At 43.0% G+C, this 26,511-nt stretch overlaps 1 protein-coding gene across 3 annotated transcripts in view; it reads left to right on the top strand.

The window, feature by feature from the left end:
• The window catches only part of ITGAV (integrin subunit alpha V), a 162,164-nt gene that overhangs the window by 86,550 nt on the left and 49,103 nt on the right, over window positions 1–26,511 (top strand). For all 3 annotated transcript variants that reach the window (XM_030210296.1, XM_030210295.1, XM_030210294.1), the window contains 5 exons: window positions 11,300–11,352; window positions 13,376–13,581; window positions 15,130–15,321; window positions 23,956–24,001; window positions 25,392–25,499. In XM_030210296.1, the coding sequence (XP_030066156.1) occupies window positions 11,300–11,352; window positions 13,376–13,581; window positions 15,130–15,321; window positions 23,956–24,001; window positions 25,392–25,499 (605 nt within the window). The remainder of the gene's footprint in view (window positions 1–11,299; window positions 11,353–13,375; window positions 13,582–15,129; window positions 15,322–23,955; window positions 24,002–25,391; window positions 25,500–26,511) is intronic.

Below are 26,511 nucleotides of genomic sequence, written 5' to 3'. Positions count from 1 at the left end.
AGGTATTGACCAAATGCCCCTCTCCCTTTGTGTATAATTCTTGGTGCTTTGTGGCTCTACCCAGCCCCTTCTACTGTGCTATATGTCCTGTAAAAATAAGCTAACTCAACATGCCCTAGATAAGGGCCATAACGCATATAACTTAATTGTTTAACAAGCTGCTAATTTGTGTCAACAATCGATAATTAGCTTTTGGTGTTAATTGTCGCAGGTTAGCAGTGATGTGTGTAACTGTCAGTATTCTGTAAGATGTGTGCACAAAACCCACAACTGCAAGGGAGTGAGGACCTGGGAGGGGCATGGGCAGGTCAGGGGCGTGCCTAGCATTTTTGCTCACATCTTCTAGAATATTAGTAGTTACATGCGTAACTGCCTCCACAGTTACATAAGTACATAAGTATTGCCACACTGGGACAGACCAAAGGTCCATCAAGCCCAGTATCCTGTTTCCAACAGTGGCCAATCCAGGTCACAGATACCTGGCAAGATCCCAGAAAAGCTCAATACATTTTATTGCGGTAAATAAATCCTAATAAATAAATAAATAATACAAGACAGGGCTAAATTTAAAACTCAATGTCTGATCTTCAAGGCCCTCAAAGGAAATGGCCCTGAGTACCTGAAGAATAGGATGATCCTCTACACACCTCCAAGGACACTAACGTCCTCTCAAGAACTATCACTAACCACACCCTCTCCAAAAGACATTACATAATGTGATACCCACAAGTGAGCCTTCTCCGGAGTAGCCCCCACGCACTGGAGTGCACTGCCTGAAAGGCTCCGCTTAACACAAGACTATCTCTTCTCAGGAAGCAGGTGAATGCTTGGCTCTTTAACCAAGCCTTTAATGGAAGAAGTAACTAACTTATATCTAACTTGTTAGTCTCACTCACACACACGAGTGACACAGGCTGCACATACTGCAGCAGGGCATGTTTATCCACACCTACTCTAGCTGAGATAATATTTAACCATCTCTCTGACCTCATGTGCACCTTTCTTTAAATTATTCTCCTTATTTTCTAACTCCTCTTACTCTCTTACCTATCTATATGTTCCATCTTTGCTTATACCCTACACTGTCAGTTAAAATGTTCTATTATGTATGGTGTTGACATTGTAAGTAGTATACTATGCCATACTTTGTATTGTTATTTGAATATTTTTACTGCTGTAATTGTCTATTGCTCATGTTTGATATATTCTTATTGCACACCACCTTGAGTAGATTCCTACAAAAAGGCGGTAAATAAATCCATAAATCCTAATGATACTTATCCCAGAAATAAGCAGTGAATTTTCCCAAGTAAATTTAATAATGGTCTATGGCCTTTTCCTTTAGGAAGCCATCCAGACCCTTTTTAAACCCCGCTAAGCTAACCACCTTTATCACATTCTCTGGCAATGAATTCCAGAGTTTAATTACATGTTGAGTGAAGAAAAAGGTTTTCCTGTTGGTATTAAATTTGCTACTTTGTAGCTTCATTGCATGGCCCCTAGTGCTAGTATGTTTGGAAAGAGTAAACAAACAGTTCACGTCTACCCGTTCCACTCCATCCATTATTTTATAGACCTCTATCATATCTCCCCTCAGCCATCTTTTCTCCAAGCTGAAGAGCCCTAGCTGCTTCAGCCTTTCCTCATAGGGAAGTTGTCCCATCCCCTTTATCATTTTTGTCGCCCTTCTTTGTACCTTTTCTAATTCCACTATAACGTTTTTGAGATTTGGTGACCAGAATTGAACACAATATTCGAGGTGCGGTTGCACCATGGACCGATACAAAGGCATTATAATGTCCTCACTTTTGTTTTCCATTTCTTTCCTAATAATACCTAACATTCTATTTGCTTTCTTAGCAGCCGCAGTACACTGAGCAGAACATTTCAACGTATCATCAACAACAATGCCGAGATCCCTTTCTTGGTCGGTGACTCTTAACGTGGAACCTTGCATTACGTAGCTATAGTTTGAGTTCCTCTTTCCCACATGCATCACTTTGTACTTGCTCACATTAAACGTCATCTGCCATTTAGACGCCCAGTCTCTCAGTCTCGTAAGGTCCTCTTGTAATTTTTCACAATCCTTTCGCGATTTAACAACTTTGAATAACTTTGTGTCATCAGCAAATGTAATTACCTCACTAGTTACTCCCATCTCTAAATTATTTATAAATATCTTAAAAAGCAGCGGTCCCAGCACAGACCCCTGAGGAACCCCACTATCTACCCTTCTCCATTGAGAATACTGACCATTTAACCCTATGGCCTTGTTTCGGCGTGTGAGCCTCCTCAGGTGTTAGTAAACCTGTAAACATATGTCATTAGAAATACTTGTAGCAAATGTTGATAGAATACGGTCCTATGTTAAATCGATCGCAGTGCCCGTCTTATAACAAGGCACTAGTGCTCTGCTAAGCAAAATACAGTTCCGGAAAAAACAACAACGTATTGCTTACAAAATAGGCAGTACGCCACCAGTTTTTCCAGAGCTGCTGTTTGCTTAGCAGAGCAGAAGCCTCAAACACTTATGATTTTATAGTTAGATCAGCTATAATAACCCTCCCACCACCACCACCCTCTACCCTTCCAATCCCAACAATAGCTGACTTCTACTACCCCAAGGAATCCTAATCCACCCTGTTAAAATGTCCTGGGCTACAAAATATAACCCGTTCTGTATGCCTTAGAGGGGAGAAATATGCCCTATGAAGCACTGTTATGATTTTTTAATCTGTGGATGAATAAGAACTCAACAATCTGAGGATTCAGTCTAGCACTCCTGTCTTCCACAGTCCCTCCTGCAATAGAAGATGTCTTCTTAGAAGATGTGCTGGTAGCAGAGAATGTACAGGATCCCCCATGCAAATGTTCCCAGCTGTGGCCAGCATGTTTGCTTGTTTTTCCAAAAAAATAAAAATATTGTCGTCTGCATCAAACATAAGTAAATGTCCAGTTCATTAACAAGCTTCAAAGTAGAAAGTGACACGGGGACAAAGCTTGTTCATGTCCTCACAGTCTCTGTCCCCATCCCTGCCCTGTCCCCTTCCCCATCCCGTGGGATCTGTCCCTGCAGGCTCTGTCCCTGTCCCCATCCCCGTGGTTACCGCGGGTCCCCATCTCCATGTCATTTTCTAATGTGCATAAAGTACATGCTACCATTTATACCTGTTCACAAGCAGGGCTAAAGTTCACAACTTCAATTTAGGTGCAAATTCTGCCAGAGTTGCACTAGTATTTTATAAAGACACATAAAAGGTAATTTTATAAATTCACGCCTATGAATAGGCACCAAATACCTGTGTATGTTACAGAATACTAGCACATACACGGGTAAGACATGCCACTAACTGGCACGTACCCATTTATGTGGTTGGTGTTGTTCTGTAACGTACCTGGGCATTGTCATGCCCACATGTGCGAGGAAGGTGTAAACGATGGTGAATCATGGGTGAGCAATGGGTGGCCAGATCTGCGCATAGCTTACAGAATAGTGTAAGCCAGGGATGGACTGACCATACAGGCAACCGGGCAATGCAGGCCCCAGTACTTCCCTCCCATGTGCTCAGGGCTTTTTTTGTGCCGGTACCTTGAGAGGGGTTTAGAAGATGGAAAAGAGAAAGGGGAGAGATATCTGAGCTGGGCACTGACAGCTTAAAAGCAAGGGAAGAGGGAGGCATCAGGACCTGGGGAGGAGTGGGGGGGGGGGGGGGGGCAGTGATCCTTATTACCCAGGAGCCCAGATCACTGTTAGTCTGCCCCTGGTGTAAATTACATGCAAAAGTGTAAGATAGCCACAAACACTTAAGCCTGCCATTGACATGGTGATTGCGGCTACATATTGGCATGTATCTCCTTTCCTATTCCCGTATTATATAACGGCACATACCCGCATACTTGCCATTATAGAATACCACTTGGCACTATTTTTTCTGGTGCCTTCACAGTTGCCTCCATGTGTCTTTGTAACATAGGCGCCTTCTCACCTCCCCCATCTAGGGGACCTCTTTTAAAATTACCCCTAACAAAGTCAGTTTCATGAATAGCTGTGTGCAATATAAAACATGAACCTCAGCTTCTGAAATAGCTGCCTGTACAAACTCCGTGGATGCGTGGACTTCAGCTGGAAACAAGAATCATTTTAATGACCACTGTTACATTTTAATTCCTAGTAATCCTTAGAAAACCATGTCATTTTGATTGCAGAACCTAAATGCAAGCACTGAATCATGTTTTCAGTCTGATGTACCAAACCCTATAATCCTGCTGAATTACATTCTAGGCATGAGAAGGCTCATGTTTAATTAGAAAAAAAAAACACCTCAGTTTAAAAACACAAATATGTTTGAGTACTGGACATCCAAGTAACTATCAACAACTATTTTTTTTATAGCTTATTGTGCATTACATTAAAATATGCAATTGAGGACTCCTTGATGAGACTATGGAAGTATTAGGTGAAATATCTTATGTATTTAAGAAATGAGTAGGGGGAAAATTTACCCATATTCTTCGGGGGCATTCCTGCATGTAGAATTAGGTCAAGAGCACTGTTCCCTCTAAGCTGATCAGGACTCCTCTTCCTCCTACAGCAGACCTGCCAAGACTCCTGCTTTTGCGAGTCATCTCCCTCCGGAGTTCCGGGATCTCCCGCTGAACAGCTCCGTTTCCAGGGACAGCAGGAAATGCCTGGTCTCGCGGCACCAGTAAATGATGTTTTCAAGGTGTCTCCCGCTGTCGCTGGAAAGGGAGACTGTGTCAGGGCAGAACTGTGAGCGGTTCTGGATGGAGCTGTGTGTAGTTCTGGGCGGAGCTACGGGAAGGCTGCATGGGTTGGGGCGGAGTTATAGGCGGGCCCTATATCTCCTGCTTGGGAGGCTGACTCCCTTGGCAGCTCTGCTACAGTCCTGCCAGTAGGGGGTGATGTTTCACCTTTCAAGAGAGAGGGACAGGCAAGCTCTGCAGGATTCCAGGAAACCTACCTATCTCTAGACATTGAACACACATTATTGAAACACCACCCCCCCACTGGCAGCAATGCAGTTGGAGGACTGCCGTTCAGCTTAGAGGGAACAGTGGTCAAGGGAGGCAACAGTATGCATCTTTTTGGATTCTAAAAAATGCATGTGTTTTATCTGGAAAAAAGTACCCACAGAAAAGCGAGAACAAACCTCTGTGGGTTCCTGTTTTCCAGGGAGAACTAAAAAAAAAAGTAACACTACCCATGGATGTTTACTTTGTTTAGTACAAACTTTGGGGGTAAAATGTACCTGCAAAGTTTGCACCAGAGTGAGCAGTTTAATTATTGCCGTCCATAATATGACGTCAAACAGAAATTTTGACATCAGTACCTTTTCCAAATAATACAGAAAATTGAAAGTTTAGTCTTGAGGGAGCAGCTTAAAGAATGCTGTTTCATAAGTAGGAACCTATGTTCTCTGAGGACAAGCCGGCTTCTTGTTCTCACATGTGGGTCGACGTCCGCGTCGGCCCAGGAAACGGAAATTTTTCCCAGTAAAAATAAAAAAATTTTGCCAGAGTTTTCTGGTGCGCGAGCGGACGACTTCCCGCCTGTCGCACGAACGTGTCCCCTCAGTTCTTTTTTGTCTGTGACGTGACAGGATTTTTCTGCTCTCCTCATTTTTGGCCTAGGAATAGAGTCTGATGACTATTTTTTCTATTTCTTTTATTATTTTGTCATTAAAAAAAAATATTTACTCCCGTAATCTTTTTTTAGTTTTTTTGCCTATTTTTAAGTTTCCTTTCTTTTCGATGCGGCCGGCCTTTTGGCTGCATGGTCGGGTTTTTCCCTTTTTGTGCCCTTTAAATGATCGTGTCGTTTAATTTCGCCGAAGCCGTTTTTCCTTCCATGTCATCGAAGACACCCAGCGGCTTCAAACGTTGTACTCAGTGCAACCGGACCATCTCAGGTACCGACACCCACACTTGGTGTATCCAGTGACTAGGGCCCGACCATAGCCCAGCCACTTGTAGTCTGTGTCTTCGTATGAAGAAAAGGACCGAAGTGTCTTGAGATGCCCAATGGGAAAAGCTTTTTGGGGCTTGGTCCGGTCCTTCGACGTCGACATTGACTCGGTACCGAGGTCGGCGGTGTCGACATTGAAAGGAGCATTGACGTCGGGAGGAGAGGTAATGGCTGCTGAGAGACCAACTCGCGCTGGGAGCAGCGAGGCGTCGAGCGGGTCTCCACCTGCCTCGAGGCCTCCTGTTATGCAGGCCGCCTGGGACCGACCTTCATCAAACCCGGCCCCAAGGAGACGTGAGGATTCCACGTCCTCCTCGGTACCGAGGAGTCTCGATGATGGGTGTCGCGCAAAGGCGAAGAAGCACCATCATCATTCTCCTTCGACGTATGGTGCCGGGAGCTCCAGGGCGTCAAGAGAGTCGGCACCCGAGAAGTGTCGGCGCCGAGAAGATCGCTCCCCCTCGATACAGAAGGTGCCAATGCATAGGTCTCCACAGTTCATGTGACTCCCATGGCACGCCTACACATAAGTTCAGCTCAATGGACCTTAGCTTCCCAGTGGTATCAAGCTGCAGGGAGTCTAGAGGATGTAATCCAACTGTCCACCGACTTCCAGAATTCTCTGCAGTGGTGGACGGTTCGAACCAATTTGAACTTGGGACGTCCATTCCAAATTCCTCATCCACAAAAAGTGCTGACGACGGATGGGTGGGGAGCTCATGTAGATGGGCTTCACATTCAAGGAGCTTGGTCCTTTCAGGAAAAAGGTCTTCAGATCAATCTCCTGGAATTGCAAGCGATCTGGAACACTCTAAAGGCTTTCAGAGACCGGCTGCTTTACCAAATCATATTGATTCAGACAGACAGTCAGGTTGTCATGTATTACACCAACAAGCAGGGGGGCACTGGATCTTGCCCTCTGTGTCAGGAAGCCGTCCAGATGTGGCTTTGGGCGTGCCGTCACGGCATGTTTCTGCAAGCCACTTATCTGGCAGGCGTAAAAAACAGTCTAGCCGACAGGCTGAGCAGGATAATGCTACCTCACGAGTGGTCACTGGACATGGGTGTTGCCCGCAGGATCTTCCGAGCGTGGGGCACCCCCTCGGTGGATCTTTTTGCCGTTCAGATCAATCACAAGGTCCCTCAGTTCTGTTCCAGGCTTCAGGCCCACAACAGACTAGCATCAGATGCCTTTCTCCTGCATTGGGGAACAGGCATCCTGTATGCGTATCCTCCCATACCTCTAGTAGGGAAGACTTTGCTGAAACTCAAGCAAGACTGTGGAACCATGATTCTGATTACTCCCTTCTGGCCGCATCAGATTTGGTTCCCTCTTCTTCTGGATTTGTCCTCCGAGGAACCGTGGAGATTGTTTTCCAACCCTCATCCCCCAGAACGAGGGGTTGCTTCTGCATCCCAACCTCCAGTCTCTGGCTCTCACGGCCTGGATGTTGAGAGCTTAGAATTTGCCTCGGGTCTTTCAAGAGGGTGTCTCCTGAGTCTTGCTTGCTTCCAGGAAAGATTCCACGAAGAGGTGTTACTCTTTCAAATGCAGGAGGTTTGCTGTCTGGTGTGACAGCAAGGCCCTAGATCCTCTTTCTTGTCCTACACAGACCCTGCTTGAATACCTTCTACACTTGTCAGAGTCTGGTCTCAAGACCAACTCCATAAGAGTTCATCTTAGTGCGATTAGTGCTTATCATCGCCGTGTAGAGGGTAAGCCTATCTCTGGACAGCCTTTAGTTGTTCGCTTCATTAGAGGTTTGCGTTTGCAATGCCCCGGTCAAACCTCCACCAGTGTCATGGGATCTCAAAGTAGTTCTCTCCCAGCTGATGAAAGCTCCTTTTGAGCAACTGAATTCCTGCCATCTGAAGTACTTGACCTGGAAGGTCGTTTTCTTGGTGGCTGTTACTTCAGCTCGTAGGGTCAGTGAGCTTCAGGCCTTGGTAGTGCATGCACCTTATATCAAGTTCCATCACAACAGAGTAGTCCTCCACACGTGGTGTTGGAGTTCCATCTGAACCAGTCAATTGTCTTGTCAACATTCTTTCCCCGTCCTCATACCCGCCCTAGCGAAAGCAGTTTGTATACCTTGGACTGCAAGAGAGCATTGACATTTTACATGGAGTGGACAAAGCCCTTCAGACAGTCCACCCAGTTGTTTGTTTCTTTCGATCCCAACAAGAGGGGAGTCGCCATCGGAAAACGCACAATCTCCAATTGGCTAGCAGATTGCATTGCCTTCACTTATGCCCAAGCTGGGCTGACTCTAGAGAGCCATGTCACGGCTTATAATGTTAGAGCCATGGCTGCATCAGTGGCTTACTTAAAAGCCTCCATTGAAGAGATTTGCAAGTCCACACATTCACATCTCACTACTGCCTTCAGCAGGATACCCGACGCAACAGTCGGTTTGGGCAGTCAGTGCTGCAGAATCTGTTTGGGGTTTAGAATCCAACTCCACCCCTCTACACCCATTTTTGTTCTGTCCAGGCTGCAGTCTCAGCTGTTTATGGTTTCAGGTCAATCTTTGTTATGTCCTCGCCTTTGCGAGGCCCAATTGACCAATGTTTACTGTTTTGAGTGAGCCTGGTTGCTAGGGATACCCCACATGTGAGAATAAGCAGCCTGCTTGTCCTCGGAGAAAGCGAAGATGCTTACCTGTAGCAGGTATTCTCTGAGCGGGCAGGAAGTCGTCCGCGCATGCGCGGTGCACTGCTCGCGCGCCAGAAGACTCTGGCAAAACTTTTTTATTTTTACTGGGAAAAATTTCCGTTTCCTGGGCCGACGCGGACATCAACCCACATGTGAGAACAATCAGCCTGGTATCCTTGGAGAATACCTGCTACAGGTAAGTATCTTCGCTTTCTCTTCAGTGTATGTACACGTGCAAGGAACATTTCTGTGTTTTATAATATTGGTGTTTTGTTTTTCTATTTTAAGCCTTCAGTAGAGTGATAACAGACAACTCGTGTTAAATAAAGCTCAGGCATTATATTCTATGTTAAATTGTTGATGAATAAAAACACAAAGAAAGTTTGACCAGATTTACTAAAAATGTTACCATATTATTTTATTTATTTATTTAAAGGGGTGGGGGGGGGGGGGTAATATTCAGCAGGTGGTAATAAGCAGAGTGGACGAGTAGCCTAATGCTTAGTACAGTGGCCTGAGGAGCAGGGGAACTGGGTTCAATTTCTGCTATAGCTCCTTGTGACCCTGAGCAAGTCACTTAACCCTCCAGTAACCTGGGTACAAAAAAAACAAACAAACCTCAGTTTGTGATCCCACTAGGAACAAAATAAAAACCTGTATATAATATATAAACTACTTTGATTGTAAGCTTCTCCCAACTGTGAGCTGAACTAACTCCAGATTTTCATGTGTGCTGACCTGGAAGTTAACCAGTCACCGGCCAGTATTCAGACCAGTGCCTGTTAACTTGGGGGTCCTTTTACTAAGCTGGGGGGAAAAGGGCCCTGCGGTAGCGGCAGGAGCCATTTTTCCCGCAGCAAGTAAAATGCCCCTCCAAAAAATGGCCTTGCGACAAGATAACTCATACCACATGGCCATGCGGTGGGGAGCACTTACCGCCACTCATTGAGGTGGCGGTAAGGGCCCTTGCGGTGACCTGGCAGTACACGGGCAGTGCGCGGCGATGCCCAATTAAAGTCGAGTTAGCGCTAGGCTAGAAAAAAAAATGTTTCTGATGCGCTGGAAATGGCACACACTGGAGCCAGAATTACCACTGGCTGCCGCGTTGTGCCTGCAGTAGTTCTGATTTAGCGTGGACTTATCGCCACTTTGTTAAAGGGCCCCTTGGTGAATACATTTAGGACAGCCTTTTTGCTGTCCTAACTTTATGTGCTCGCTTAAACAGTTAGCAGAATGATTATATCGTTGCTAACTGTGTTGGCTCTGCCCAAGCGTTACCTCTGGATCTCCCCTAAACTAGCTGGTTAGGGAATGGCCATTAGCAGAGGCAGTCAGCGTAAAGTGCTGTTGAATATCGATAGCTGGCCAGCTCAGTGGGGTTTAACCAGACAGGAACCTCTCCTGCCTGGTTAAACCTTTTTGAATATTGACCTCAAATATTTCTGGCCTGCACTTTTCACAGTCCAAGGCTAACACACTTTACAGCACGTTTTTTACTGCAGGAACTGTTTTATGCAATGGATCTGTTTACTAATAATGTGCATTTTAGTAAATGCAGCCCTTTGATTTCATAGAATCTGATATTTACAAGGATTTAAGCAAGGGACCTTCCAAGTTAAATTGCACACACAGATATTCAGTGGCACTTACATAGTAACATAGTAGTAGTAGTAGTAACATAGTAAATGACGGCACATAAAGACCTGAACGGTCCATCCAGTCTGCCCAACAAGATAAACTCATTTATATGTATACCCGAGTTTAATTTGTCCTTGCCTTTCTCAGGGCACAGACCGTAAAAGTCTGCCCAGGACTGTTCTTGTACTAAAAGTTCTGAAGCTAACGTCGAAGCCCCTTAAAATTTACACTCCAGCCCATCCATATCTATTCAGTTACAATCAGGGCATAGACCGTAGAAGTCTGTGCAGCACTGGTTTTACTTCCCAATTACTGCTGTTGCCACCCAATCTCCACGAAGATTCCGCGGAATCATTCCTTCTAAACAAGATTCCTTTGTTTTTATCCCATGCATGTTTTAATTCCATTACTGTTTTCATCACCACCTCCCACGGGAGGGCATTCCATGTATCCACCACCCTTTCTGTGAAAAAATGCTTTCTGACGTTACTCCTGAGTCTGTCCCCCTTCAACCTCAATTCATGTCCTCTAGTTCTACCGCCTTTCCATCTCCGGAAAAGGTTTGTTTGCGGATTAATACCTTTTGAACGTCAACTTATGCGGATAGTGCCACTGAATATCCAGGCAGATTCTCAGCACTATCCGGGCAGACCAGTGACAGAGTCTGGGCAGAGCCAAGAGTTACATGATCAGAGTTGATTTTCAGTCCGCTAACCAGGGGGTCCTTTTACTAAGGTGTGGTAATGGATTTAAAAAACACCCATTATATTCCTGTGGGTGTTTTATCATTTAGCACACGTTAATCGTTAAAGGACCCTCAGGTAGGTATCTGTCCCAACTATATCTGGTTAATTATCCAGATAAGGGCTGACACCGTTGTTAAATATCTGAGTATAAAACAGCCAGGATTTAAAAATATGCTGAATATTGACCCTAGATCTTTAACTGTGTATGTTAAAAATCAAAATTAAACTTAATTGAAATATATTTTTAAAAATATTTTCCACCCTTTTGCCCAGATGGCTGCGTATTTTGGATATTCTGTGGCGGCTACTGATATTAATGGGGATGGGTAAGTAGTTTATAATCATTGTTAGCATATACATTTTCTCATCTTGAATTCTGGTTTATGATGTATTCGCCTTGTATGTCTTGTACAATGTGGCACACTCTATTGAGTGTGTATTGTAAAATTTAAAACAGGGATTGCCAACTGTGCTCCTTTGAGCCACAAGTGGGTTGGATTTACAAAAGGATATTGTTCATCAAGGGTCCTTGTGCCCCTTGAGATTGGTATTCAAAAGGTTTGTCCACTTCAGGAGTTATCTGGAAAAAAAATGAGCTGTTTCAATTAGCCTCCAGCCCTCCCTCTTGCAAAGTTAGGACAAAAAGAGGGCAGTAGGGATGGGATTAAACCTTAGCTAGTCAGTTTTGATATTCAGTGCTGGCCAACCAAATCACAGGTTTAAAGTTAACTGGGTAACGCTTCTATGGATTGTCAAAAAATGCCAATATCCCTAGGTTCTAATGCCTCTTTCATTCCTGCCTTCCCCTGCCCTCGTTTTAAGTGTCTCTAGAAGCCACTGTTGCTTTCTCCTTCTCTCCATCCCAGGCTAATGTCCAACATTATAAATGTCCCTGGGGACAAGTGCCCCCTTTCCTCCTTCCTGGCCCTGGCCTATTCTTCAAAACTGATAACTCCCCCCTCCACCCCTCCACACACACACCCCTTACCCCCAACTTGCCAGTCACTCCTTTTCTCTCCCACCTGCTTTGTAAAATTTATAAAAAAAAGTCAGCAGGATTCATCCTTCCCCCCCACCACTATGAAGAAATATACCCAAAGCCTCCTTTCTGGCCTACATCAATTCTGGCCATAAATGTGCAGTACCGGGATTCCCTAGTCAGTCCTTTTATGGTCAGAACTGGTGCACAGAGGGGTATACAAAGGATCAATGTCCATCTCTCTGTCTGTAGGTGCAGCAGTTCTTTCAGAAAGGATATGTGCAAATGTGGTATGTAGGAAAAAAAAGTGTTATCTTGAATGGGTTTGAAAATTGGAAACATTGGATTAACATATACAGTGTTTGGGGGAAAAAATAGACTCCCAACATTTTTCCAAATAGTCCAAAAATGTCCTACTGTAGCAGAAACTTCTGTCTGAAATTCAAAACATTTCTAAGTATTTTTGAACAGGATGGAACTCCAGCGCATTGAACTTGCAAAACAGTTGAGCTGTTAATTAAGGAATTAATTGAGCCAACAGCTCAGTGGCGTCAAAGATTTTGTGAATGTGTCAAGGTTGAAGGAGGACACTTTGAACGCAAATTCTGAATTAACCAAGAAAGAAAAAAAAAAAACCCAAACATGATAGTAATGTATTTTCAAAGGTTATGCTAAATGTTTAAACAAACAATTGCAAAGTATTTTGAAACTATGTAAGGAGTCTCGTTTTTTCCGAACACCGTGTATGTAAAGAACTAAACCATAAACAATCCCCATTGTATTCTAGAGGAAACAGTTACAGTTTTGACCACCACTCCATTTGAAGCACCCCTCTCCCCTTCCACACTTTGCCACAGTAACAGGGGAAAACAACAGAATCAGCAAGGCACTTTCAGATCCATCTCCTCCAGTGGTGTTCCTAGGTCAGCTGCCACCCGGGGCATATCATTGCTGTGCCCCCCCCCCCCCCCCCGGCGCATCAACCTCCTCCCCCCAGTGAATCACAACAACCCCCAGCGCATCACCTTCACCCCCCCCCCCCCAAGTGCATTGCTCTTACTTCCTGGGGGTGCAGGGAGCTGTTGTGAGGCTGTTGGTTCTGCCGCTTCCCTGCCCTGGAACAGGAAGTAACGTCAGAGGGAGCAGGGAACTGGCGGAGCCGACAGCTGTGCAGCTGCTTCCTGCACCCCCTTGCAGCGTGCACCCAGAGTGAACTGCCCCCACTGCCCCCCCACTGATCTCCTCTCCCCACTCTCAAGGTGCATATGCACATACTACCACCTTCTTGACACCTCTTCCCCAACATGCTTCACATCATATACCCTTCTACCCACACACATATATTTGAAACTTTTATCCTTTCTACACAGTTTCATGGATGTGTTCATTGGAGCCCCTCTCTTTATGGATCGTGGCTCCGATGGAAAGCTGCAAGAGGTGGGTCAGGTCTCCATCTACCTCCAACAAAGCTCAGATGGTTTTCAAACTGTGACAAGGTTGAACGGGTTTCAGATCTTTGCAAGATTTGGAAGTTGCATAGCACCACTTGGAGACCTGGACCAGGATGGCTTCAATGGTATGATGATATTTTCTGATATTTGAGCACAAAATCATGTAAGGGATACTATCTTACCCAGGGCTGGTCCAAGGATATCAAATGCCCTAGGCGAACCTTTATCTATGCCGACCCCCCCTCCCCCAGTCAAGCATCTCCTCTTCCTTTCTCTACCCCCCCAACATACAGATTGCCAGCATCTCTCCATCTCCCCCTTCCCTTTGAACCCTCCCCACCAGTTTTCCAACTTCTCATCTTCCCTTCCTTACCCTCACCCTGCATCCATCATCTCTCTCTTTCTCTTCTCACTGCCGGGCCTGCCACAGTCATCCCCCTACCTCCTTCTGTTCCTTCCTGAAAATTAAAGAAGCATCGGCATTGCACAGACCCTGTAAGCACAGGCCTATGCTGAAGTATCCGCCCCCTCCGAGGCAGACTTGCTGTCAGAGGGGGGCACGAGAAAGTGGTGCCTCGGTACAGTCCCGTGGTTAGGGGTCCTAAACAATGTGAATGCTTCTTTAATCTTCAGGCCTGCCTGTGAGGAGGTGGCATGTGCCAGGGCCATGCAGCCACTCCCAAATCCTGCTGCCCTCGGTGGCCGTCTGGTCTGCCTAGTAGCTGGGCAGTCCCTAATAATATCATCTTTTGAATCAAACTAAGAGTAACATATCAGTGAAGAGCATATGGTGCTATTGTTATAAGAGATTTATTTCTATTTCCTTTTCACATAGCATTATTATTCTGTGATATTTTTATAATTATTAAACAATGAACTATATTTTAAGTAAATCGTATTTTGTTTATTTCCCCCCCCCCCCCCCCCAAGTTCTATAAATGGCACCCAAAGTTAGACGCATAACTGGGCATTCGGTCATAGAATATGGTCAGATATTTACGTAACTTAATTTGCCAATTAGTTCTAAATTGGCACTTAATTCATTATTATTAGGATTTATTTGCCACCTTTTTGAAGAAATTCATCCAAGGTGATGGTGTACAGCCAGCATAACCCAGATATAGGCATGAAAAATTACAACAGTAAAATATTCTAATAACTCATTATGGCATAATATGCTACTTACAATGTAAAAAAAAATGCGCATTAAAACATCCCAGTGAAAAGCATATTGGTGATAAGTCTCAATAATTGACCTTAACAAGCACCAATTGGCAATAGTTTATGGTTACCCTGATCTATGACCCTACTCTATAAACTGAGTGCCTAATTTCTTTGGCATGCAACTCAAGAGAGAGTGGAACTGGGAGGGTCATGGACATTCCAAGCAATAAGCACGATGCTATAGAAAACTTTGGACTTTAACTAGTATTCTATAAAGACAGCTCCACGTGGATCTACCCTTATAGAATTCCAGTGCCATGTCTTGAATTTACCCCTTTATGGACATCTCAATATGTTTGTTGTAAGATGGTATGTTAAGTTTGAAATAAGAAAATAATGAAAAACTGTGAAAAAGGAAGTTCAGAATGGGATAGGAATGTTTTAAACAGGATGCACGTGCTTGAAATGTTCTTCAGCAAGCTTTGCCGATCTTTTACTTTTGTCCACAGATATTGCCATTGGTGCACCGTATGGCGGAGATGAAAAGAGAGGCCTTGTTTACATCTACAATGGAAGGGCTACAGGTTTAAATTCTCTGCCATCGCAGACACTAGAAGGCCAATGGGCTTCCCGAGCCATGCCACCAAGCTTTGGATACTCACTTAAAGGAGCAACTGATGTAGACCAAAATGGATATCCAGGTGTGCTTGCATATTTTATTAGATTATGTATTTGTTAGAACATAAGAGTATAAGAATAGCCATAGTGGGTCAGACCAATGGTCCATCTAGCCCAGTGTCCTGTTTCCAACAGTGACCACTCCAGGTCACAGGTACCTGGTAGAAACCCAGATAGTAACAGCATTCCATGCTACCAATCCCAGGGCAAGCAGTGGCTTTCTCCATGTCTATCTCAATAGCAGACTATGAACCTTTCCTCCAGGAACATGTCCAAATTTATTTTAAACCCAGATATGCTAACCGTTGTAACCACATCTTCTGGCAAAATATTTCCTTCTATTCATTTTAAAAGTATTATCATGTAACTTCATTGAATGTCCTCTAGTCTTTGTAGTTTTTGAAAGAGCAAAAAATAGAATTATTTTTAATGGGGGTGAGCAAAAAATAGAATTATTTTTAATAGGGGTGGGCAAGTAATGTGTTAATAACATTACTAACGCATGAAAATTGTAACACAGACTTGAATTTTTAACACCGATCATTTTTTTTCACACTGACCTGTCTCCTCCCCCTCACGTTTACCTCAACATGGAGAGTAGCGGCACTGATTGCTAATCCAGAAGCCTTGCCTCTACCACATCCCACCCCCCTCTGATGCAACTATCTATTTTGCCGAACACTGCAAAGACAAGGCTTCAGGGTCTGCTGAATGCAATATGTAGGAATTGCTGCCGAATGCTGCAAATTTCTAAGTCTCACCCCATAGGGCTTCTGTTGCAGACCCTGCAACATTTTGGTCACCCTTCTTTGTACTGCTTCAATTCTGCTCCATCCTTCCAGAGGTTAGGCCTTCAATGACCTGTACAGCAGTTCGTTCACTAGCTCTTTTCTATTAGCTGGACCCCTCTGTACGCTCAGTGATGGTAACATTTTGATTTCAGATCCAAAGAGCTAGGAATGCTGATTACGGTGATGAAATTATGCAGGTGTCTGTGATAAAGGAAACTAACACTGATAACTATGATCACACTTATTTCTAACAAGTTAGACTATTTTAGAGCACAAACAATACAATCATGTGATATTGCTAATTATTGCCCCTGAATAAAGTTGCATGCAGCTAGGCAGTCTCATTTGCATATCCATTCTATTATTTGAAAAAAATGGATGAGAAGAAAAAATAATTGCAATACTTTCAAATCAGGTCAACATTTAAAAAATTGAAAAGCATATGCAGGATAATCAGCCATGCTGAGCATTTGTTCAAAAAGGATGTTTCAGTATTACATTTTGTTTGAAACTTTATTTGTTATTGCCCCAAATGCATGGGACCACTTCCCTAAGAAGAAAGGTTAAAGCAGCTAGGGCTCTTCAGCTTGGAGAAGAGGTGGCTGAGGGGAGATATGATAGAGGTCTATAAAATACTGAATGGAGTGGAACGCGTAGATGTGAATCGCTTGTTTACTGTTTCCAAAAATACTAGGACTAGGGGGCATGTAATGACACTACTAAGTAGTAAATGTAAAACAAATCAGAGAAAATATTTCTTCACTCAATGTTCAATTAAGCTCTGAAATTCGTTGCCAGAGAATGTGTTTGAAGCCATTAGCTTAGCAGGGTTTACAAAAGGTTTGGATAATTTCCTGAAAGAAATATTCATAAGCCATTATTAAGATGGACATGGGAAAATCCACTGTATTCCTAGGATAAGCAGCATAAAATGTATTGTACTGTTCTGGGATCTTGCCAGGTGCTTGTGACCTGGATTGGCCACTGTTGGAAACAGAGTACTGGGCTTGATGGACCTTAATATAGCAATGCTTATGTTATTATGTTCATGCCATGATTAAATGCAATTAATGGTGTGATTAAAATTTGTAATCATTGCCCACCCCTAATTTTTACCTCTTCTACACCACTCAGTATTTATGAACTGCTTTTAGGGCAGTGAATTGCATCATCCAGATTGTTCATTGGTTGAAAAAGAAATGTGTTTTGTTGTGAGCTGAAAAACAGATAACTTCCATTTATCATCCATATGATAGAATGGAAACAAGAAATGGAGTTGAGTGAGTTGAGAGGTATTAACAATTTCCAGCTGTACTATAATGTGTAGATTTTTATATTGGATGATGGGATGTGAATTGATTATAATATGTATTTGAAGTCTGCTTCTAACGTTGACGTCCTTGGTAAACATTTTGCACAATGTTGGTGTCTGACCATGACAAAATATGATTTAGTTATCTATGTCTGTCTATTTTATATGTTTTATCTGTATCTATATTGATGTTTCTATTTATATGTTAATGCTTCAAATAATATGTTTGATATATTTTATTGGTTGTTTTTGTTTTTACTTTTATGTTTACATCCCATTGGAACTGATGTAATGATTTTATAGTGTTTTATTGTAATGTATCTGATTAATATTGGACCCAATATTCAAAACTATTTAGGTGCTGGAAGAGGCTCCTGCCAGTGGTGTGCTGGAGCTGGCTAGCACCGACTTGCACGAGCTGGTTGTTAAATTTTACTGAATTTTGCAAGATGGTTGTTGATGGAGTCAGGCAGTGAGCACACAAACATCTGGGGGGGGGGGGTTCTCCTTCTCTCTCCCTCCTCCCCCAGCCCCCACCCCGCCCGTGAACCCCCAGCATACCTCCGCTTCCTACCTCATCATATCCTCCCTCAGATTCATTATCTCTCACCACCGTCTGTCAAACATTACTGTTCCAGCAGCGCTACTAGTAACACACTGCCTGACCAACCCAGACCAAATCAAGCAAACTTATGAGCTGCTGTATCCATGTTGTCGCTCTTTATTGTTGGTAGCATTTTAATTTAATCTCACTTATATTTTCAAACACGCCAACTTGTGCAGCATACGGATGTACATAGAGGTAGTAGTAATTTGTTATAAATCGTACTCGGTGTATCATTTGGAGGGGCTAGTTATAGGGACACCCTCTTGCATGTGTTATATTTGTGCAGAGATTTTTTTCTCAGGTAAAGGGCCACTAAAGCAGATATCATGTTATAAAAGTCAGGTACTGTGTCCACGTTGTCGTTCTTTATTGTTGGTAGCATTTTAATTCAATCTCACTTATATTTTCAAACATGCCAGCTTTTGCAGTATACAGATGTACACAGAGGTCAGAGGAAGTATCGTAATGGAATAACTTTTCATAGAGTAGTAGTCCTATATAATAATTCTTACCTCTAACATTCTGAGGCTACCTGAAACCGTGGATCATGTTGGAGTAGATAATAGTGATGTCACACAACCCACACCAGATTGGCCAATAGAAGGGAGAGGGGCGGAGCCACGATACAGGGAGCAGCGAATCAGCACAACACAGGGAATGCACAGCAGCAGGAACAGAAGCCTGGAACAGAAGCCTATCTCACACAGTCACTCTCACATACACTCTCTCAAACATACACACTCAGAGGAAAACCTTGCTAGCGCCCGTTTCCTTTCAAACAGAAACGGGCCTTTTTTACTAGTTTGTTATAAATCATAATCAGTGTGTCATTTAGAGGGGCTGGTTATAGGGACACCCTAGCATGTATTATATTTGTGCAGAGATCTTTTTTATCCTGGTAAAAGGCCATTAAAACAGATGTCATATTATAAGAATCTATGTATTTATTTAGTTACTTATTTATGACATTTATATCCCACATAAAATATGAATTAGGTTGAAACCTGGGAGCATTTAAAATCTTTTCTTTTTCCTATGCCTAGATCAAATGAGAAAAATGGTTTGCGAGAGCTTGCTTCTTTTGTTTTGTTGGAATGCAGTTGTATATTATTATAGAAAAGCACTTAATATTGTTTGTTACTACTATTGAAAAGAGAGAGATTGAATAATGAGGGCAAAGCTACCTTCATGCAGAAGTCCAGATGTAGTCTAAATGTGCCAACATGTTCCAGTTCTGTGGTACATATTTATTTCTTATTCAAGTCTGGTTGTAAAAGGCATGTTTTTTTTGTGGGGTGGGGGGGTTAATCTTTGTCTCCTGGATGTGTGTTTGTATATAGATGAGTCCTGGGAATAATGATGGCTAAGGGAAAGCAGCAATAGAACAGTTAATTATTTTCAGTGGAAATTAAATTTGTTGGCTGCCTGCTATGTGAATATTCCATCACTCTTATTATTGCTACAAAGAATTAAATAATTAGGGCATATGCCTTACAACATAGATTGTTTAAATTCATTTGTCTAAACCTTACATGCATGTGGTATTGCTTGTTAAACCCAAAGGCAAAACCTAAGGGTGTTTAAACAATTTAGTATAAACTGTGTTGTTTATGACTTTACTTGTTTTGTACTCCTTTTGGTCCTACTGATCTGTACATCTGTTGTGTTATTTTATTGAGTGGAAACAGTCGAGTGGGCTTATAGGAAGGGAGGGCAGTACGGGAGGGCAAAGGTTCTTGGGGTTGCATGGCCATATGGATTTACAGTAAAGACTATTGTATATTTTAATATTATTTGTAAATTGGTTGCTACACTGTACCTTTGTACCAATAAAACGTACAATAAAGTTACGTACATATATATCGCTTTTTTTTTTGGGGGGGGGGGGAGAGCCTATTGTTAAACATTTACCAGCACACCACTGGCTCCTGCCCACTTAAATTGTGCTCAGTGTGTAAACTTATAAGCACACAGGCTGTATGCAACCCTTTTCCTCACATACAGTCCAGGCAATGTTAAGCTATTTCAGCATGATTGGGTAAAGTGGGCTGGACGCCAATCTTCAGTTGAACTTAACTGGGCATGCTGCTGAACATCGTCTCTGACCAGCCATTCATAAAGTGGGCCAGAGAGGGGTGTTCTAAGGGCAGAGTCAGGGAGGAGCCAGCAGGTATACTAGTGCTGGTGCCCACATAGCTAACCAACCAAATAGGATTATATGAATAGCAGCCCTAACTTTGGTTGCTTAACTATGTGGGTGCTGGCACTGAATATTGGGTAGCACCTGCATAACTACTGTGTAGCGGCCTGAAGCTGATCTCCCCATATCCCTCGCATCACTCTGATTCCACTCCCACCCCCACTCCTTAACATCAGTCCAATGTTGGGGAGTTAGGAAGGTGGATCAGAGTGATGTTGAGGGGAGCAGAGAGATGTCAGGATGGGGTGGGGGGCAGGAGGGAGGACATGTGGACTCCTCTTATTCGGGTCCTGGCTGAATATCAGCTGAGGCCCACATAACACCTGAAAACCAGCACATGTCTAGTGAGATACGATATTCAATGCTGGGCCTGGACATGGCCTAGCATTTAATATCTGAGGCTAATTTAGCCGGCGACGGTCTGCGTTTAAAAAAAAATGATGCCTGCTGCTGACTGAATATTGACCAGATTATTATCACCTTTGAACCTAATATGATTGGATAAAGGTAGGCCAGAAGTGTCTTCTTAAATTAAATAACGTGAGCTGAATCATCTAGGACGTAGTAAGTCTTCTTGTTTGTATTGACAAATAACCTCCTTCCACAATCTAAATTGATGTCATGAGTGGAAGACTTTCAAAGTGATTTCTCCTAGACTGGTTATCTGAAAATTGTGGCCCTTCCATGTGGCTAAAAGTCTGTGGGGTCAATATGGAAGCGGAGTTATCTGGATAGGAGCTAATCCTGCTCTCCCCATCTAACCCAGTGGCCCCTGGATAATGCCGCTGAAAATCCAGGCACGCTGCCTCAGCATTATCTGAGCACTGGTGGGAAGGTCCAGAAGCGGAGTCTTGGCACAGTCAGGAGATGTCCAGTTACCACTGATATTCAGCGCTGCTACCCAAATAGCTATTCAGTTAACATAGGACAGGAAAAGGCTATCCTAAATTAACTGGATGGCTTTCCATTACCGTTGTTGATTATTGGTGATATGCAGATCATTTCCACCCAAGATCTAGATATTCAGTGTTGGTATCCGAATATGGCCTGGTATTGAATATCTGAGTTTAAATTAGCCCATGGCAGCCATCATTTAAAAAAAAACAAACAAACAAAAAACACTGACTGCCATGGACTGAATATTGACTGATATGTGTTCTTCCATTCTGAGAGGAGGGATTCCCTTGGAGTGTGGCTAGGTCAGAAAGTATGTTCCAATATGGCATTTCTACTTTTACACATTGTCTTTTCCAGCAAAAAAAAAAAACAGATGCAAAGGATGTAAAGGACCATACGTCCATGTAGCAAGTAATTTTAAAGGTCATGTTGAAATAGCTTCTTTTAAAATTGCCTGGACTGTATGTGAGGAAATTACATACAGCCTGTGTACTTCAGTTTACTTAAACTCATCAGAGACGTGACTGGGGGTAGCCCTGGGAGGGGTTACCATTTATTTGCTGGCATGCACTGTATAATATGCTGGGACATTTATGCATATTAAATATGAGATGCAGCTATGGGTCCAATATTCAAACCAAGAGAGGCAGTCCGCATAAGTGTCACGATCGACGCTGACCCCAGATATTCAATGCTGGATTGTTTCCAGTGATTGGTATTGAATATCCTTTTTTTTTTTTTGGGGGGGGGGGGGTTGGCTAGCTCAAACTTAACCGGCTAAGTGAATATTCAGTGCTGGCTAGTTAAGGGGGACTTTTACTAAGGCACGGTAGCGTTTTAGAGATGCCAGTGTATACCTATGGGCGCCTCTAGTGTTTAACCCGCCTTTGTAAAAGACCCCCTAAATTTATAGCAGCCAAAGATGATTTGGCCACTAAACTTAGCCAGCCAGCCCTTGAATATTTGCAGACATCCATCTATATTGCACAGTATAGCCAGATGACTGCTATGCGCTAATTGCAAATATTCAGCGGAGATAACCAGCTATCTCCCACTGAATATTAGCAGTTATCCAGCTAAATGCTATTTAGCTGGTCAGTAGCCGATTGTAGCCAGTTAAATAGTTCTGAATATTGTCTATCCTCCCCTTTTACAAAGCTGTGCGCAGTGCTGACACAACCCATTCACTTTGAATGGGCTCTGTCAGCATTACCGCACCGGTAGCCACTAGCACGGCTTTGCAAAAGAGGGCCTACGTTTTCTATAGGGCAGGAGATCTCAACCCAGTCCTCAGGACACACCTTACCAGTCAGGATTCCAAGATATCCACAATGAATATGAATGAGATAAATTTGCATACACTGCCTCCAATGTATGCAAATCAAACTCCTGCATATTCATCATAGGTATCCTGAAAACTTGATTGGCTTGGTGTGTCCTGAGTTGAGAACCCCTTCTATAGGGTAATTTTCAGTGTGACAGTATGTGCATACTTTCCTTTTTGAAAATCAGTACAATTTATGTACATACTTGAAGCTATAAAATTACTCTTGTAGATATTGTCAGCTCTGCATTATTATTATTTATTTGGATTTTGCTCACACCTTTTCAGTAGTAGCTCAAGGTGAGTTACATTCAGGTACACTGGGTATTGGTATTTCCCTGTTCCTGGAGGGCTCACAATCTAATTTTAGATGTGAGGCAATGGAGGGTTAAGTGACTTGTCCAAGATCACAAGGAGCAGCAGTGGGATTTGAACTGGCCACCTTTTGATGTCAAGACCAGTGCTCTAACCACTTGGCCACTCCTCCACCTGCAGCAAAATGTTTGAATCTGCATATATGCAGATGCAAGTGACTGCACGTGTGTTTCATACCCATGACAAATTTCAAAGCAAAACTACATGTGTAATTTTGCTTTGAGAATTGGTGCAAAGCCGGCAGATAAAACGTTTGTGCTATCTCTGACCCCCAAGTGCAAAGTTAGAACTTACCCACAGTGAGATATAATATGGGGTAATTTTATAACTCTCTGTACAGGCAGTAAATACATGCATGTTTTTCTCTCTGTGAACTTTGCTGGATTTTCAAAGTTGGGAACAGCTGTTCAGACCATGGGTAAGTTCCTATGTATACAGACTGTGCATGCTTCAGTTTATCTGCATATCAGGCAGGCAGTTTATCAGATCATTTGTGACCATCTCTGGGAAAAGGTGACTACAGTCACCAAAAACAAAAAAAAAATTAGGTTTTAATGAACTCTGTTAGCACAAACAGTCCAAATCCCATATTTGTTTGTGAAAAGTAAAAAATAAAGGTGCATAAAGTTCAAACATGTAACTTTTTCAGACTGCTTATGGACCCATGACATGAAAAATCAGCCATTATCAACATTTTGGATCTGCTGCTTTAATCACCTTTTCCCAGCGCTTTTTTTCTTAAGTGGTTAATGCTGTACACCAGCCATGTTTACATCAGATGAAGGTCTTATAACTGAGAAAGTTCCTGCTCCCTGTCCTGTGAGTTCCTTTGCTATAGACTGATAAGATTCTTCATCTGTGTTAAATGCTAGTGAACAGTTTTATGCTCATTTCATGTTTTACCTCTTAGTTTAAAGCAGATGGAAACTTTTGCCCATAGTTGAAATTCCATTTTAAAATATCCATTTAGCTCAGCAGCACTTTCCTGCAGGTATTTGGTCTTGTGTTTTTTATGATGAAAACCATGTGATTTACTGCACACATCCTGGTGCCCAGAAGGCATATCCGCATGAATAGTACCTGATAATGATGTAAAGCCCTTCAAAATTTCTAAATTTCTGACAGTTTTATTGCTCCTTATTTTTTTTTAGATTTGATTGTGGGTGTCTTTGGTGCCGACAAAGCTGTTTTATACAGGTATGTTTATGTTTATTTAGATTTGTTATACCGTCTTTCATTACAAAATGTCAAGGAGGTTTTAAAAGGAAAATAACAAAACATAAGGAAAGCAAAGGAAGCAATAAGAAATAAAGTAAGATTCAGGAGAGAAACAGGTATGTGTACATAAAACCCAACAACCTAAGGACCAGTCAACACAAGTGAGAAGAAGTATGTTTCAAGGCCATTGCAGAATTTCTTGTAGGATGTCCCTACCCACAGAGGAAGGGATAAACACTTTCCATAGGAAGGGTGCCAGAAGGATAAAGGAGTACCTAATTGATTCTAAACTGTCACCTGAAGCTTGGGGGTGGGTGGGGAGGAATGATAGTTGGTGGCTAATGTTGGAATAATAGAGGTATGGCACACCCTAGGCTTCTGCAGGGGTTGTGCTTCAGTCTTTCAATAATAGCCAGCTGCTGCATGATTACTTATGCAGACAATTGTGCTCAAACTCAGCTTACTTTTGCATTAAGCAATACTATAAGCTGTCAAAAATTGAAAAAGAGTTAAAAAATATATATTTTTATCAAATGATTTAAGTTTCAAAGTGGTTAAAAATTAAGCCAGTAATTTAAATAAAGCTTTACAATAGTTACACAAGGTTTTTCTGACTGATGAAGTGGAATATTACCCCAGTGGAAGACGCTGAAGTTTAGTAAGTGTTTGGGCATCTGAGCAGGGTTGCCAGATTTAAATAATTTTTCCCACCCCAAACCAGTTGTAAAGCCGCAAAGCCCCGCCCCCGCCGTCACCAACCCCACCCCACCGTCATCAGCTCCACCCCCTATGTCAACAGCTCCACCCCCTACGTCATTAACCACGCCCCCCGCGGGGCGAAAACTGCAGCCAGAGAGGGAAAAAAACCCCGCCCAACCAAAAGCGAAGCCTCCCAAAAAACTGTGACCCGCAGCGGTTGAAAATTTCCCGCAGCGGGTCGCAGAAGGCCGCCCAATTGGGCAGGAAAACCGCCCATCTGGCAACAATGCATCTGAGGTCTTTTCCTTGTGTTTTTAAGATAATTTTGCTAGGTTGTTTTCTGTTATATTGTATAATGTTTGGGACTTCAGTATTTTTCCATCATTTGTGTGGTAATTGATTATAACATGCAAGTAGTTCAAAGAATCAGCTAAACTAATGGGAGAAAAAAGTAGAATAGGGACAACAGATGAACAGTGAGGCCTACCAGTAAGCCATAATGCAACTGTCATGGTGAGATTTAATTTGAGCCACTGTGAATTTAGCCATGCGGCAGTCTTGTCTAGGCAGATCTGCTTAGTAAAGGACCGCTAAGTTTTTAAAAATGGAAATCATGATAATACTCAAGGGAAAGTCATGATTTATTTTCTTTCACTTTATATTTCCTTAGAGCTAGACCAGTTATCACTGTAAGTGCAGTTCTAGATGTTTCTCCAAATGTCCTAAACCCGGAAAATAAAGCCTGTAAGCTGGATGATACCGGTCCTAAGGTTTCCTGGTAAGCATTATGTGTTCTTGATATATAATTCAATTTCAGTAGAAAGGTTAAAATATGCAGTAATAGTCCAAAGGATGAGCTTAGTTTTCCCTTCTTGTACCACCATTTTGCTCTGTGTTCATCAGTGTAAGGCCTGGGGACCAGGGAAAAACCTAGTGGATCAGAATATAACTGACCTACCTGAGCTACGTACTTCTGAAAAGATATGCGCTAAATCCAAACAAGAAATAAAAATGTACGGGTTTCAAGAAAGAGCCATTCTTTGGTACCCATGGTTGAGGAATATCACTGCTTGGGCTAGATAGAAGAGAGATTAAAAGGAATAGGGAAACTCCTCTCCCTCCCCCTCCAGGTAGTCGTGAGAAGTGGAGTTCCTGAGTCAAAAAATTGTTTTGGGTATGGTTGATTTTAAGGGACTACAATTTTTCAAGACTCTTGAACCCTGGGAGGCTCTGAAAGGTTGGCACCTAATCAGCTTTTATGGTGGCACACTGATTTCAACTCATAGTCACTACTGCCAGCCTTGTGCCCCGATTCTCAAAACTCTGGTGCTGTACAGAACAGCGCCAGAAAAATAGTGCCGGAATAGCGCGACAGAACAGCTCCCTAATGCTCAACACTAATCGTATACAAACATAGGCACAGTGTTACCACTGTCTATTAGATTGTAAGCTCTTTGAGCAGGGACTGTCTCTCTTTGTTAAATTGTACAGCGCTGCGTAACCCTAGTAGCGCTCTAGAAATGTTAAGTAGTAGCATTAGGGAGTTAGGGGAGGAGGATTGTGCCTGGGGCATTCGTAGAAGAGCTCTCTGTCACTGGAACTTAGCTGGCAGAATCAGGGCTGCTGAGGGAGAGGGGTAGGGGGGAAAATTCCATGGGCCCGGCCTCCAAAGGGGGGCCTGGTACCGGGGTCTCTCTTTCTGGGACCTGGGTGATCGTGTCCCGACAGGAGCAGGAGAGAGAAAACTCTGGCGCCTGCCGCCCCCCCCCCCCCCCCCCCGAGGCTGGGGA

The sequence above is a fragment of the Microcaecilia unicolor genome, chromosome 7 (genome assembly GCF_901765095.1).
Source record: "Microcaecilia unicolor chromosome 7, aMicUni1.1, whole genome shotgun sequence".
NCBI classification, from domain to species: domain Eukaryota; kingdom Metazoa; phylum Chordata; class Amphibia; order Gymnophiona; family Siphonopidae; genus Microcaecilia; species Microcaecilia unicolor.
The sequence above is the reverse complement of the archived record's forward strand: the minus strand, read 5'-3'. Positions and strand labels throughout refer to the sequence as shown.